Genomic DNA, 14885 nt, shown 5'->3' with positions numbered 1-14885 from the left:
GAGACTTTCATGAAGCTGTGTAGTTGCCACATTAAATATATGACGTTATCTTGTTAGAACCTAAAACAACTATATTTTCTACATGTAAATTAGTTTTTGACCTTGAAGGTCGAAAGTCATTGTCTGACCATGCTGCATTCATGCTCCAATATATTAAAAGCATATGTCAAAAAGTAATAAAGCTATGTTTCAAGAAAAGAATGTAAAAATAAATCAAGTCATTTGATATCTGAGGTCAAAGGTCACAAGAAAAACACTACCCACCATCTCAAATACATGCACATGCCTACCGGTAGGTGTAAAGACTAACATGTTTTACTTTGAGATCAAAGTTAAAGGTTACATCATGGCACATGTACAGGACAATTTGTCTCATGAACCTTGATTCTAATTTTCTGATAGCCTTCATGTGTAATTCCTGAAGAAAATGCGATGAAAATTGTCTTTTTGGCTTTTTAATGTAAGAATACATAAGTGTTCGGTAATGAAGATGTTGTTGAGTGATGCATTTGAAACATATCATGTGGTATAGCTTCCTCATATATGACTCTTTATTTCTGCAAGCCCCTGAAATGTAGTTTCTGAGAACAGTTTAACAAAAATTTCAGGGGACAGACTGACAGACAGGCAGGGGTAAAACAGTACACCCCCTCCTTTCAAAGGCAGCTACAATAATATCAAAAGAGTTACCTCCCCCTCTTAGTACATATTATAGTAAATACAATACAGGGTATGTTTTTACCTGTCACACTGGGCTGACTGTAAGTAAGTTCCATGTCTTGATCATCTTTGCTGTTAACATCTGAAAAAATATATTATACCAGTAATGTATAATGTTTAAAGCAACACACTTTTGTAAAAATAGATGTGTACATTTACATCATTCAAATAAAGATAACAAATGGTTGCCAATGAGATAATTCTCCACAAGAGACCAAATGACACAGAAATGAACAACTATAGGTCACTATACTGCCTTTAACAATGAACAAAGCCCATATCCCATAGTCACCTATAAAAGTTATGTTTTTAAATTTACATAACAGGATTTCAGAGACCATTTCTACTAAAATCAGTTCAGATGAATTATCATTAACAATTTATGTCATAATTAATGTTATGCGGGGCCACACAAATGTGTCCATGTGAGCTTCAAAATTCAGTATCAACTTGTTTCTATATATCATGCTACAATTCAGTGGTTTTTGATGGTAATGTAATGGCAATAGTACATTTGAGCTCAAACTTAACCTGTTGATATAATTAACACATTAAAAAATTACCTTGGTTATGCTCTTGTTCTATTCTGCTGTTGGGTCTACCAAATAACCTTTTTGCTTCATAAAATGCTTCTGTAAAAAAGGAATAATGACAGATTATTAATTTTGATTTAAAAGAAGAATGTTAATTTTCCTATATTGTGATCAATATGTAATCTTAGATGAGGTTTGTTTATTAAAATGCATAAAGGTTGTGGGTCCTTTAAAGTAGAATTAGGCATTATAGCTTTACCTTACTTGAGGGACCTATAAGTATATGTGTTGGCAAGGGGATTATAATTGTATTGTACATGTACATGTATTGAGGTTACCAAATGAACTTAGAGATGTAATTTGTCCAACAATATAAGTGAATATAACTAATGAATGTGAAACCCAGTCATAGCCACTAAATCTAACTTCTGTGTATTGTATACAAATTTTAATCTTTATTTTCTATGTACCCAAGCATGACAACCTACCGCATTACTTACTCAGCCCCTTTTTTTTTGCCAAATTTGACTTCATTTAAAATACAAAAGTGAGTGAGTTTATAGCAGTGGCATATAAATTTGTTTGGCATTTATTAAAGGAATTTTATCAGGATTTGATGTGTTGTTCTTTGATTTCAATAGAAATTGTCTATTTTGACACCTGATTATTCCACAATGTATTATCTAACACAATTTGTGGCTACAATTATGCTTCTATTGTCTTTCAATCTGTGATATCAAACAAACATGTTTTTTTCTGAACTCAAGGTATGTGTGTCAGATTATACAAGTTTAATTGTATCTGTAATACATTACCATATAATCTTTAACTTACCCAATTCATTCTCAAAATTCACTTGCTCATTACAAACATCTTTTCTTAATAAAGTGGCACATTCCTTGCATAATCCTGAAAATGTTAAAAAAGAAAAAAGTTATTAACTGCACTATTTCAATCCTACACATTATGATAAGGAACCAAATTACATTTGATGTCCTCAGATAACAAATAAAAATACATGTAGATGGTAAGTCAACTTTTAAAAGATTCAAATCAACTTGGATTTTTATAGCTGTCATCAACATATTTTAATTAATATATGAAAAAATGTAGACTTTTTTAATTTTAGTTCATATGAAATTCAGTGAACTTTTAAAATTTTGTTAATTTTTCAAATCATAAAAATGGACTGTCACTTCTATTATTATTTATATAGTACTGTTCTTACGAATTGCAAAGATAATTTTCATTTTGGTTTATTGCTGTTAAACTTAGTTTTAATTTTAAATACATTTGTAGGTGAAAAGGGCATTTTAGTTGGAAATAAATGCACATATATACATGTATGGGCCATAGTCAACTTTTAGATTTCTATACTTTTTTAAATATTTGATCATCTGAAATTTAGGATAATTATGAAATTGAATATAAAATATTTACCATTCTGATAATTTACAACAATTTACTTTCATTTAATATTGTGCTTTAATGATATACTGTTTGCAAAAAGGCAAGTCCTTTCAGTCGGAGTCCCCAATTCACAACTGTTCGATAAACAAAATTCTTGGCTACTGATTGACCCCCAGTGGCAGATTATTTTCATAAGTGGGGCCCGCTTCAGTGATTCCCTATATAATCAATTACATTTTTCGCATAAAAGGGGGGGTATTATTTTTTATTACTTAAAAGCTCAGATTCATATGTAAAGCAGTGCAAGGCTTACCAAAAAGATCCAGATCAGAAAAGCGTATACTCGCCTTCTTGGATGGCTCTATATTGAGTGCTATATACTTCATTGTAGTGACTGTGTATATATTTGATGTATACATGTAGTTAGGGAACGACCATTTAACTTCAAGAAGAGGAGAGGGTTGTGTTATTTTACTAAAAAAAATATTCTGATCCCCAATGTGATGAAATAATTGTGGTCAAGCAGATAAAAAGATTTCGAGAACTCTGAAATGGTTGCTCCCTTACTGTTCTGGGGTTAGTCTGATCTCGAGTTAAAGGCATTCTGTAGGCTAACCCCTACTACAGAATGTGATGAAAATATAAGTTTACCTGCTCCTACTGGAAGTATCTGTCTTGTATTCAACCAATACAGCTTGCTCATGCTCCTCGATCTGCATTAGATCTGCTCTTCTCACTATGGCCCTGGTAAATGCAACGGATTTGCTTCCTCCTCCATTGAATACCAAAATATTCTCTATGTGACGCACAAATATTTAATTTCAATGCCGAACTGTCAATGGAGAATATCCCCGTTCTATATAAAATCAGAAAGGCCTCAGGGATTTCATAAAACTGCATGCACCTGTCTGGAATTTTCTCTGAGCATTGCAAAAGTGACAAATGAGAACTTGTTTCCCTATCACAGTGGAAGAGTTGGATCGAAGGACCATCAGAACATACTGTGTTACATAATGTTGAAAAGTTACATGGATTGCTCATTTTGGTCCGGAACGTCTAAACACCGCTCAGGACCTCCTGAGTGCACTCTGGACATACTAAGTGCACTCAGGACATGAAATATATGTTTTAGTGAGTGGTGAAGGTATGCATTCGATAGATATTTCAATTCTTCATCTAATATTTTTTGTTTTGATAAAATCATTTTAACATTTAAGGAGTTATTGAAGTTTTCATCGGCACGCGCCGTTTTTGTGAAATATGTCGGGCATGACCGAGGATTATATTGAATACCAATTATCATGTTGATTAGATCGTTTGATCTTTAATAATTAGATGTGATTAGTGATGGTACTAACTTCATACAAGTAAGCTTGGCAGACAAACAAAATCAAGATGTCTTTTGAAAAATTAAGAACAATGAAGATATATTGTTTTAGAAAAAAACCGTTAAATAAACATTTTTCTTTTTGTTTGTAATAATTGAAGCCAGTCGAGAAATCTACATATATAGTTGGGAAATTTTCATTCAATTCATTCCATTTCATTAACTTAATAGATAAAAAAAATATCGGTATTATTTTCTTTGTATAGATTTTCGTATTTTATTAAAATTTCGTGCAATAAAAAGTTTAGTTTTATTCTTAGTTCAAAAATAAAGAAGAATAATTCTTTCGTATTTTCTTATCTCTAGATATATTACAATAGACTTCAATTGCATTGTTCCATAGTAAAAAAAAAGAATCGATGAAACACCATTTATAATTTACTTTCAAGCTTACAGTTAATCTGATCACTCACTAAAAATAGCGTTGAATTAAAAAAAAATATTGGTATCATTGCGTTCTAATTCTTATTTATATAATTGTGTGTGTGTGTTTTGTTCTATTTTCTTGTCTTTGAGATCCTTTCAAATAATTAACACTTTTTGACCAATGAGAGGCTGTGTATGTATAACATAACGATTCAATCAAAATTTCATTTTGTTAGATTAATTCCCCTATTGAAACTCGTTCTTGTCCAGTAATAAATTCCTTGAACGAGTTTGAAAAGGGAAATAAATTTGTCATACTTTTCATGAATTAAGATTCAGTTTTGTAAATGGAACCCGTTCTTAACTGTAGAAGCCGTACTTACCAAAATACGCTTAACAAATAATTAAATCTCATATAGTTAGTGTTCTTTCTCATTTTTATCGTTCTTGTCCAGTAATTTCATTCTTGAGTAATACGAATGTTTTAACAAATCCGCATTCAGTAAGATTTATCTTTCTCATTAAAGTTGTTCTTGTCTAGCTGTAATACAAGCCTTGAACCAATTCCAATGTGAAAATAAATTCTGAAAAATTAATTTGTCTCCGTTTTCTGAAAATTATCATATTTGGGTATTATTTCTAAATAATTTGTAAGTAAACGAAATCCGTTCAAACCACGACTAAGTCTTCGTGCATAGAGTTTGAAGTGCCAAACCCCCAGAAACTTGCTCGTAAGCCAAACCAAAGGAAAAGACCAAGGACACCACGTACGCAGCCAAGATATTAGACTTAGCAAATCATATAAATAAATACTGATCTGTCTTATTAAGGTTAAATTCTAAATATTGTCATTGAAAATATAGGACCAGTTCATAATTTCAATAAATTTGTTATCTATATCAAGGCTGTGAAAATCTTGAATTAATTTTGAAAATTCATGAAAAAGGTTATATCGAATATCGTCATAAAGTGTGCACTCATAAGAAAATGTTTTTCAGTCTCTATACTGCAACTTTCAGGGGCGGATCCAGGATTTTGGAAAGGGGGGCGTAGTATGTTAAATTCGCCGAGCGGAGCGATGCGAAAATTTTTTTTGGACCTTTTTTGGGATAAAAAACATAAAATAAGTGTAAAATGCACATTTTTAGTGACGGTTTCTAACGTGGGGTATGTATATTTTATATTTGATGTGGGATTTGTCAGTAAAAAATGGACATGGAAAATTCTCGTTTGTTGTATGGTTAATTAGCATAACCTCACAGATTACTTGTTGTAAACATGATATACGGCTATTCAATGAAGTTTATAATACGACCGACACGAACAAAGACAAACAAGCAATTTTTATCTAAATGTTTGGTTGAAATGTTTCACTCAACAAGGGAAGTGAGGGGTTCCAAATCAACCAAAGGCTACGAATGAGTCTGAAAATCATATGACAACGAAGTTGTGAATGACAGTCGACAAATGGAGACATAAAGGCCACACCCAGCAGGAAGGTTGCAGTTGGACCATGAAAAAAGTATTCAGTATATCAGTTCGGCGAAACAGACATTCCGGTCAGATATGGGATTAACATGCAAACCCCCCCCCCCCCCCAAAAAAAAAAATTACGCCCGTTTTTTATTCACCATGTTCATTTAATGCTGAATAATTCTGTTGGATTTTTTTTCTTATAGCAAAAAAGGGGACACGATAATTGTTTTCATTACAGATACGGCCAGAATTTTTGTTTAAGGCAAAAATCAGGGTCAGATTTTTTCTCTAAAATATCTCAGACTGCCCTATCAAATCAAATGGTCCGTACCTTAGACTTTAAATATATCTAGAGCTTACTGACTGGGGATCATTATTCAGCAATGTTATTAATTGGCTGGGGCGTGTGGGGTTACACATAATAGAGTATTACTTTCTGTTGAGTGGAAATATAAAATAGAAGTCAATACGTTCTTGCTCAATCCTTTGTCGCTTCGAAGGCGTCATGCTTGTCATCCTCCGCCTACCCAATGTGTTACTGTAATTTGAATTTCAAAAATTATGACTGAGTGACGTTTCAAACGTACTGATCAACTCCACCGTAGCGAAACACATGACTGACATAATCAATAATATATTACAGTAAAGTAAATACGAGCCGGCAGACCTGCCAACTTTTGAAAACCTCCATGGGGGATTTTCCCAGGGGAAAAAAATTCAAATGTATCGCTTCATCTTGTGACTGTTTTTTTTTTTATAATGTCCAGTAGAAAGTATTTCATGTATATTTAGGATCAATTTTGGTTTGTTTCTTGAACTCTTGAGATTGTTTTGATGCTGTGTGTATCATTCTGTGTAAAGATGTTTCTTTCATTTGGTTCATTTGTTTTATTTGTTTTATTTCAGTGTTATATTTGTTTTATTTCAGTATTTTATTTGTATTTTCACTGTATCTATTTAAAATAAATAGATTCAGGTCATTCTGCCATTTTTCAAGAAAACGGCATGGCAAACGTTTCTTCTTGCTGGGTGGAGTAACAACCATTGTGATAGTTTGAACTGTTATGATTCAATTCCATTTTTCATATCCTTTTATAACAATTGTCTCAATGTGCAAACAGCATCCAAGCCTTTACGTTTAATTTGCAAAATTCCTTTGATCAGTTATAATTAAGATAATTATTAACTATGTTCACCTGATTAAAGAATTTTTTTAACTAGTTAACTTGATTATAATATAATTAATCTCAATTAAATGATAAGTAAAAAAATTAAAACAGTTAATTATGTAACTCCCAAGCTGATCGGTATAAATAACAAAGATCTATAATTTTATTACCAATTAAGGTAGATCATAGGTATATATTTCCTCAGATAGAATTTTTTTATACTTTGCCAAAATAAAGATTTTTCTATGCCTTTTCCAAAAATATAATAAAAAGTATGGGTCACCGTGCTATTTTTCAAGCTACGGGTCGTACGAAATTGCACAAATTTGCTTAGATTGTTCATGAAAAAACACACTTTTGTGCATAAAAAGAAATCTATGAGATAGAATTTTGAAATAAAATATGAAAAGATAGGTTTTATTATATGCTTTAAGAAAATAAAAAGAAAAAATGGTGTCACCGAACTTGTTTTCTTGCTACAAGTAAAAAATTAAAATTTCCCTATCAGTCCAGTATAAATTTTTTACTAAAAGAGTTATCTCCCCTTAAATGGCCAAGTTGAAAAAATGATTCTAAAAACACATTTATTTGGTATTTATTTAAACATTTTGGATAATGCAATAAATCACCAAGTTTTCTTTCATCAAATAAACAGTCTAACCTATAAATTGCCTATTTGTCTCCAAATTTGTAGATTTAGGCAAAGATCTAGACCGATTGTGTACTGCGATTGTACAATCCAAGATGGCGGTATACCATGAATCTACCTTAAGACCCATAAAACTTTGACAAATCATTGATTTTATTGAGGCACGTGTATATGTTTACATAATACTTAGTGTCAAAACAGATCGATAATCCTCAGGTAAATCAACATGACCCGAATATCAGATACTACGATGAATTTGATTGGATAATATCTCTATGTTGTCCTCCATTACCGGAAATCGGTAAGAATAAAATTTTCTCGGGTAGAATTTATGAAAATCGGGTTTTTTGCTTGTTTTAGGAACCCGATATCGGGATTCGGGTTGAGGCATGAAAATCGGGATAATACCGCCAAAATCGGGATAGTTGGCAGGTCTGCGAGCGAAAAATATCTTTATAAGTAAAGAATTGTCGTATAAAAATTAAATACACGGCCGGGAAATGGCAAAGTTCACGAAGTCCAGTCTGAGTCTTTCACAAAACTTAATAACATCGTGTTATTCATTTTAAACGTAACACAGTACTAACAACAATAAAGATAATCCAATCAATTTTGTTGATTGGATAATTCACTGCTCAGTAGTTGTGTAATCAGTGACACGTGCCCTCATTATTTCATAAGAATTAACATATCTATCTAAATTCGATTTCAAATTCTACCAAAATTTAACTCTTAAATAAGCAGCGTGTAACGAATATATTCATCCATCCTGTGTGCAAATACGATGACTATAAAGGGTCCTGAGTGCACATTGTATGTCCTGAGTGCACTCAGGAGGCCCTGAGCGGTGTTTAGACGTACCCATTTTGGTCTGCTGTTGACATTATTGGGTGCAATCAACAGTTTTTTTTTCTATGACGTCATATTTTAAGGGACCATGCCTAAGTGACCCTTAGTGGTGGAATGGTTAATAAAGATACTTGTATAAAACTAGATATTACTGGAATCAGAATTTTCTCTAGTTTATATTGAAATAATAATATACTGTACTTTTAATATAGTAAAAAAGTTCTATCCAGAGAAAATGGGGAAAAAGTTGCCTAATCTGAACATAAAAAACCTGAAATCAGGTCATGTGCATACCCATGTAAACATGATACAGGCACATTTCCCATAATCAAAACTGTATGAAATTCATAGGTTTTTACCTGGCCTTTAATAAAAATCTTGATTCAGGGTACGGTTTCCTGCTTCGAAAAGAGCTACAGTGGCTGCAAATAAGTTTTCAATTTTCACTGCCAAAAAAACAGGATGTTTACAGTGTTGTCTCCCCTCAAAACATGAATATTTAATCTTATTTTTAAAATTATTTTAATCACTCAACCTGTTTAATTTGAAAGCTAATTAACTAATTTTTACAATCAAATACAAAAAACATGATACTTTTTCACCAATTATATGAATAAAAAGGGATTTCCCTCCATGGTTATTTTTAGTCGGGGAATAACCCCTAGTTTTTTATACGAAACTGTTTATAGCATCCATTGCCTTTCTGTACTTGTAGTTGGAGATTTAATTCAGGGGAACTAACTTTTGGTGCACATACAATGTAGGTGAAGTGTCAAAATATTATTTTATTTTGATTCTTCTTATTTTCTCATAAAATTTTGATTTATAAAATTATTATTTAAACAATCTGATATTTTTCATGTTTTTAAATCATAAATTATTGATTATTTTGGAAATATTTAACAAAAATAGAATAGGTGGAAATGGGTGTTGGGGGGTATTTTAACTGAAATTTTACGGTATTTTAAACAATTTGCCATCGATGGATTTTTTATATTTTGTAGAACTAAGATCAAAATTTAATACGAAATATATTTCATTCATTTATTTTCTACATTTACGGAGAACCAGGGTCTCAAACTTGACGTAAATATGAAATATATAAATCTAGGCTTCATAAATAGCATCCTATACGAAATACTGATGATGGAATTCTTTCATTATATTGCTTTTCATAATCTACAATATATATTTTAATCATATCATAAACCAAAAATTAGGTGGAAATGGCATTGGGTGATTTTAGAGGTCTCAACCATTACCAATTTTTAATGGTATTTCCGACCTTTATCACTGAAATATGCAAATTAGGTTGTTACTATATATAGCCTCAACTAAGAAAAGTCTGAAATATTTTTTTTAATTCCTTAGACATCTATGAACTGAAAATCCAACCTAATTAGGAAAATTTCAAACCACCCTTCTGGACAATTTTTACAATTTTGCATGTTTTTATGTGAGACAAGCACTTAAGAGCTGAGCAGAGTGATACAGACAGAGGGACAACCGATAAATGGACTTAGTTTTTTTTACAGTTAACATTCAGATTTAGTCTGAGGTTTAAGTTTTCAGTCATTAATAACTTTGTCAAACCTGCATAGAAAATTATGAAATTTGGACAGAAGCTTGTTTATGACCAAATTAATTCACTTTCCAGAGCAAAATTTTTATTACAGTTATTTTCATTTTTCCATATTTTACTGATAAATTGACTTGGTTTTATTACAGTTAACAAGTAGATACAGTCCGCCCGGGTTAAAGTTTATTACACAACAAATTAATTTGTCAAACCTTCAGTGATTTTTATGAAACTTTGGCAGAATCTTTTTAATGATTAAGAGATAATGTCTGAAGCAAACCTTTGAAAATATATTTTTTTCATTTTTAGTATTTTTCTGATAGATGGACTTTGTTTTTTTACAGTAACATTTATAGACAGTCTGGGTTAAAAAAAAATTGTCATGATAAATTTGTAAACCTTATTGAATGTTATGAAACTTGGACAGAAGCAAATCTTCAAGACCAAGAAATAGAATCTAAAGAAAAAGTTAGAATTTTTTTTTAAATTCTGTATTTTACTGATAAATGGACTCACTTTTTAAGTCAACATTACACTTTTACACTGACAGCAGCAATCGCAGGCGAGACATAGGGTTCCGCGGAACCCCTTACGAATTTTTATAGATTATTTGCTTAATAGAATTCAGTGTATAAAATAAAGGCATTTAAGTCAGTATTATATAGAGGAAGTAAAAGTAATCTGTTTGGATAGACCCTAGCCATTTGCACATAAATAACCTCATTAAAACCATACTTATATGCTTCTGTCTTATAGTCGCCATCCGATTCGACCAGCCCAACCTATTTCAAAACCAAATAAAACCTACCAAAAGGTATTAATACATTCTTTAACCATGTTCTTTTCGTATATATTTGTTTTAAAGAAACATGAACGGATTAAAGAAAGACGGAAGAATACACTACGTTTTATAATTTTTTTGTGATCCATTGAAGTAAAAGTTAGTTAAACTAAGTTACCGAAAATGCTTACAAGGCATTTACAAGGAAACAGGAAATGATCTTGTTTTTCAAAGTTCAATCATATGATACTTTAATCACCAATAATAATGCATCATCATACCATGTGCAACATAACAAACGTGTGGTTAAAAGTTAAACAGGAACTGTTAACCTGCTAATCGTCCCGAGCACTTAAGTTTCCCGGTCCTTAGTGAACATTGTGTGTCTTCAGTTGTTTGTTTGTAAGTCCGCTTTTTTTTTCTTTTCGTCTTTTTCTGTTTCTTATGGTTGTGTCTTTTCCCTTTTCACTGGCTGTCTCATTATGCTCCTATTTCTCTTATCTTAAAATGATTTTGTTGTAACTGTTTTGTTAAATATACTTTTTCAATAATACTTCTAGATATTTACATGGTGGCGCTGATAGTGGTTTCAGACATGTTAAACCAGAAGAATATCAGCCAAGACTTTTTCATTTCCATGGTGATAAATTTGGAGTAGAAGTTAAGGAGGTAAATTTTCCAAACTTTAGCTTTATTTATTCATTTTGGCATCAATTTAGATATCGAAGAAATTACAAATAGCAATATTTTACATGAAAGAGGACAAAGAGGTATAGGTATTTATTTCATCGACAAGGTCAAATTCCGAAAGTTGTTGAAACGGAGTAGGATTAGAATATACAGAGTTAATGGGTTCGTAAGCAGTGGCCTGTTGCAATAAACAAGTTTCTACCCTTATCCAACAAACCTTCATTTTTCCAGTCGTAATCGCTGTTCATCCCAGTCAACCCACTTTTTAAAACCTACATATTAGAATTTTTGTAAAAAAATGCCCTCGTTCTGAATATGTAAGAAATATTTCCCATTGGACGTTAAGAAAACAACAACAAATCAATCATTGAATGTCTCAAACTATCCGAATTCCTTGTTATCAGTTACATTGTTTTATTGTCTATAAAAAATGGCTTCATCGTTATGTACTGTTGCAAATGCTAGTATAAATTAAAGGTTCATGAAGTACATCCCTTATAATGACATTATAGTAAATGCAACAATCGTAAGTATTCCCCGCATTGGACAATGTCATTATAATGTTCATATGTTAAAAACGTTTATCTTGCCTTGTCATTACCATTATTTTTGGAATTAATATACAGCTATAAAGAGAAAATAAATTCTTTGAGTCTGAACAACTTGAATGAATGCATGAATACTACTTAGAAATATATGAAACTGAGATAATATATTATTCGATATTTGAAAATTACAGGTAACAAGAAAACGAAGCAATTTAGATTCAACAGACGTATATATTCTTGACATGGGTGCAAAAATATATCTCTGGCTGGGTAAAGGTTGCAATAAAGATGAAAAATTCAAGGTACATATCCTTTTCATGTTTTGTATCTATACTGTTATATGTTCTTAAACAACCCTGTATAGATAAATACCAAACGACGAATTGAAATTTGCAGTGAATTCATTTAAACTGAACTTCAGTCCACTTTCCAATCTTAAAGAAATATATTCTTACTTTTGAAGCTAATTAAACAAAACTTTTATTAAACTTTGAAAATGGTATAAATATTTTTTATACTTACATGAATAAAATATTTCTTGCAAACTTAGAAATATTGATATTTTAAAACCTGAATTTATAGGGCCTGCAGTATGTCAATGCTCTGAAAGATGAAAGAAGAGGAAAGAAGACCGAAACAGAAACTTTAGAAGAGGAAACAACCTCAGACTCGGTAAGTACATTTTTGATACCTATATGAACATCTAGAGAAAAACAGTAGCAGCAGAGCATTGCAGTTTTATTTTCTTTAATATAGGTTTTGATTGGGATTAATCTTTTTCGATATTGTTAACTCTTATTTCTAACATGAAAATTTGTATCCAGCTAATATTTTTAGTAAAAAGCCGGCGTTTGCAAGTTTCATTGTTAGTGTAACGACAACCACTAATGATGGGCCATGATAATAATTGGAAGCAATTATAGCAACAACTTATGCAATTTGAGCGAAGAATAGTGTTGCTGCATGTTTGATAAGCTTAAAAATATATAATGGAATGGATTCCGCCTTGAGAGACAAATCAACTACCACTAAAAGTGTACTTTCAAGACAATTGTTGTCTTTGATATCATTAAACAGCTGTGACTGTGTAATGTGATCTTTCAAAAATGTTAGAAATCCGATACTCATCACAGCGTATATGTCTCTAAAGGTTTCATTTGCGACTATTATTTGTCTTTTGAGAATCATGTATTATAGATCTAATATGTATCATTGATTTTTTTCTCACCTGCGACGAAAGGCGAGACAGGTGTTGCTTTTCAGGCGGTGGCGTTGTTAGGCAGCGGCGAAGTTAGGCGGCCTCAACAATTGTTAAGTTTTCTGGTTAAATCAGTTTGATAGGAACTACTCGTGATAATATCAATGATATTTTCTATAAAGTTGTACTATTATCAGTACATATCAGTTTGACGACCATTTCGAGGCCCTGCCGTCTAGGTCATGGGCCAGTGACTTTGAATTAATAAACAATGTTGCTGTCCTTCAGATTGTTTTTTTTTAATTTTCTCCTGACAGGATAGACATTTCTGTGTCAACCGTTTATTTGTTGTGAGATGTATATACACATCAAGTAAACCTGTTTGACATTGCCTATTCATTCATGGTCCTTTCACTTGACATTCATGCAATTTATGATACACGTACTATACAAGTATCCATTTTCTTAAACGGTCAAATTACTTCTGTTACAGTTTTGATATTAAGTATGCACAGTATTCATACAGTATTCATAGCTGTATTGGTGATATTTAGAAATTTTGGGCAGGTGTTGTATTATAATTTTTTGACATATCGTTAATACCAGTTCTAAAGTATTCATAGCTCTACAGGTGATATTTAGAAATTTTGGGCAGGTGTTGTATTATAATTTTTTTGACATATCGTTAATACCAGTTCTAAAGGGCATTGCATGTGTTTGGACAATGGCAGGGATGATTACAAAACCTGAGAGAAAAGTTTAAACTATATAGCAAAGGTTTAAATACGTTTAAGATCTAAATAGCCTCCTGTGAATTCTTCATAATCCTTACGAGAGAACTACATGTTTGTTAATTCTTTACCATTGGAAATTATCGCTGTTCATGACAAAATACCGGACATTTTTTTTTAATGTAGGATTCAAAGAATCTCAGCTAGCGTAAGCAATCAAGTTTTCATTGAGATTTACAAATGCTACACGACTTTACTTTAGCTCCTGGTAACTAATGTTTAACTCTTCTGTTTGCTGTAATAGTATTAAAGTGTTTGCCAAAACTTTGCATAATTGTTGAACGACAAAGGAACAATGCAATGCCTGTTATGACTAAGAAGATAACAGTTTTTTTGAGTCCTTGTGTAACTATGAAGATACGTTTCACACCTTATTTCTAATCAACTTCGTTTGGATGCACTTTTCAAAGTTAACACTAAGACGGCAATTGTATGTAATCTATATGCAAACTGTTAATTATGTTGTCAAAATATATTGGTACAATATCCATATTTAAGTCGCCTGTCGTATATACTCGTATAAATCAGTGTACAAGGGACAAATTCTACAGGTCCTTGTGAATAGTTCATTATTTACTAGATGATTACTTAATTATGATTTTTTTTACAATTTTAGGACGAATTTTATAAAGCTTTAGACCAAGGGGATGAAGATGATTTTGATAGCAGTTCTGATTTTGTTTCTTCAAAAACAGAAAAAGAACTTTACAGGTATGCTTTCCATATATTCAACATCAGA

The 14885-nt window shown here is 31.6% G+C and overlaps 1 protein-coding gene and 1 long non-coding RNA gene across 2 annotated transcripts in view; one reads left to right on the top strand and one right to left on the bottom strand.

Annotated features, from left to right (window-relative positions):
- LOC127703813 (uncharacterized) overlaps window positions 1-14885 on the bottom strand; it is a 34588-nt gene that overhangs the window by 9297 nt on the left and 10406 nt on the right. The window lies entirely within an intron of this gene.
- LOC127702512 (gelsolin-like protein 2) overlaps window positions 1-14885 on the top strand; it is a 49297-nt gene that overhangs the window by 30113 nt on the left and 4299 nt on the right. Inside the window, exons 8-11 of the mRNA XM_052206730.1 lie at window positions 11480-11588; window positions 12349-12459; window positions 12740-12829; window positions 14763-14857. Of these exons, the coding sequence (XP_052062690.1) occupies window positions 11480-11588; window positions 12349-12459; window positions 12740-12829; window positions 14763-14857 (405 nt within the window). The remainder of the gene's footprint in view (window positions 1-11479; window positions 11589-12348; window positions 12460-12739; window positions 12830-14762; window positions 14858-14885) is intronic.

This window comes from Mytilus californianus, unplaced genomic scaffold, assembly GCF_021869535.1.
Source record: "Mytilus californianus isolate M0D057914Y unplaced genomic scaffold, xbMytCali1.0.p SCAF_1, whole genome shotgun sequence".
Taxonomy (NCBI): domain Eukaryota; kingdom Metazoa; phylum Mollusca; class Bivalvia; order Mytilida; family Mytilidae; genus Mytilus; species Mytilus californianus.
This window is presented reverse-complemented; position numbering and strand designations above follow the sequence as displayed.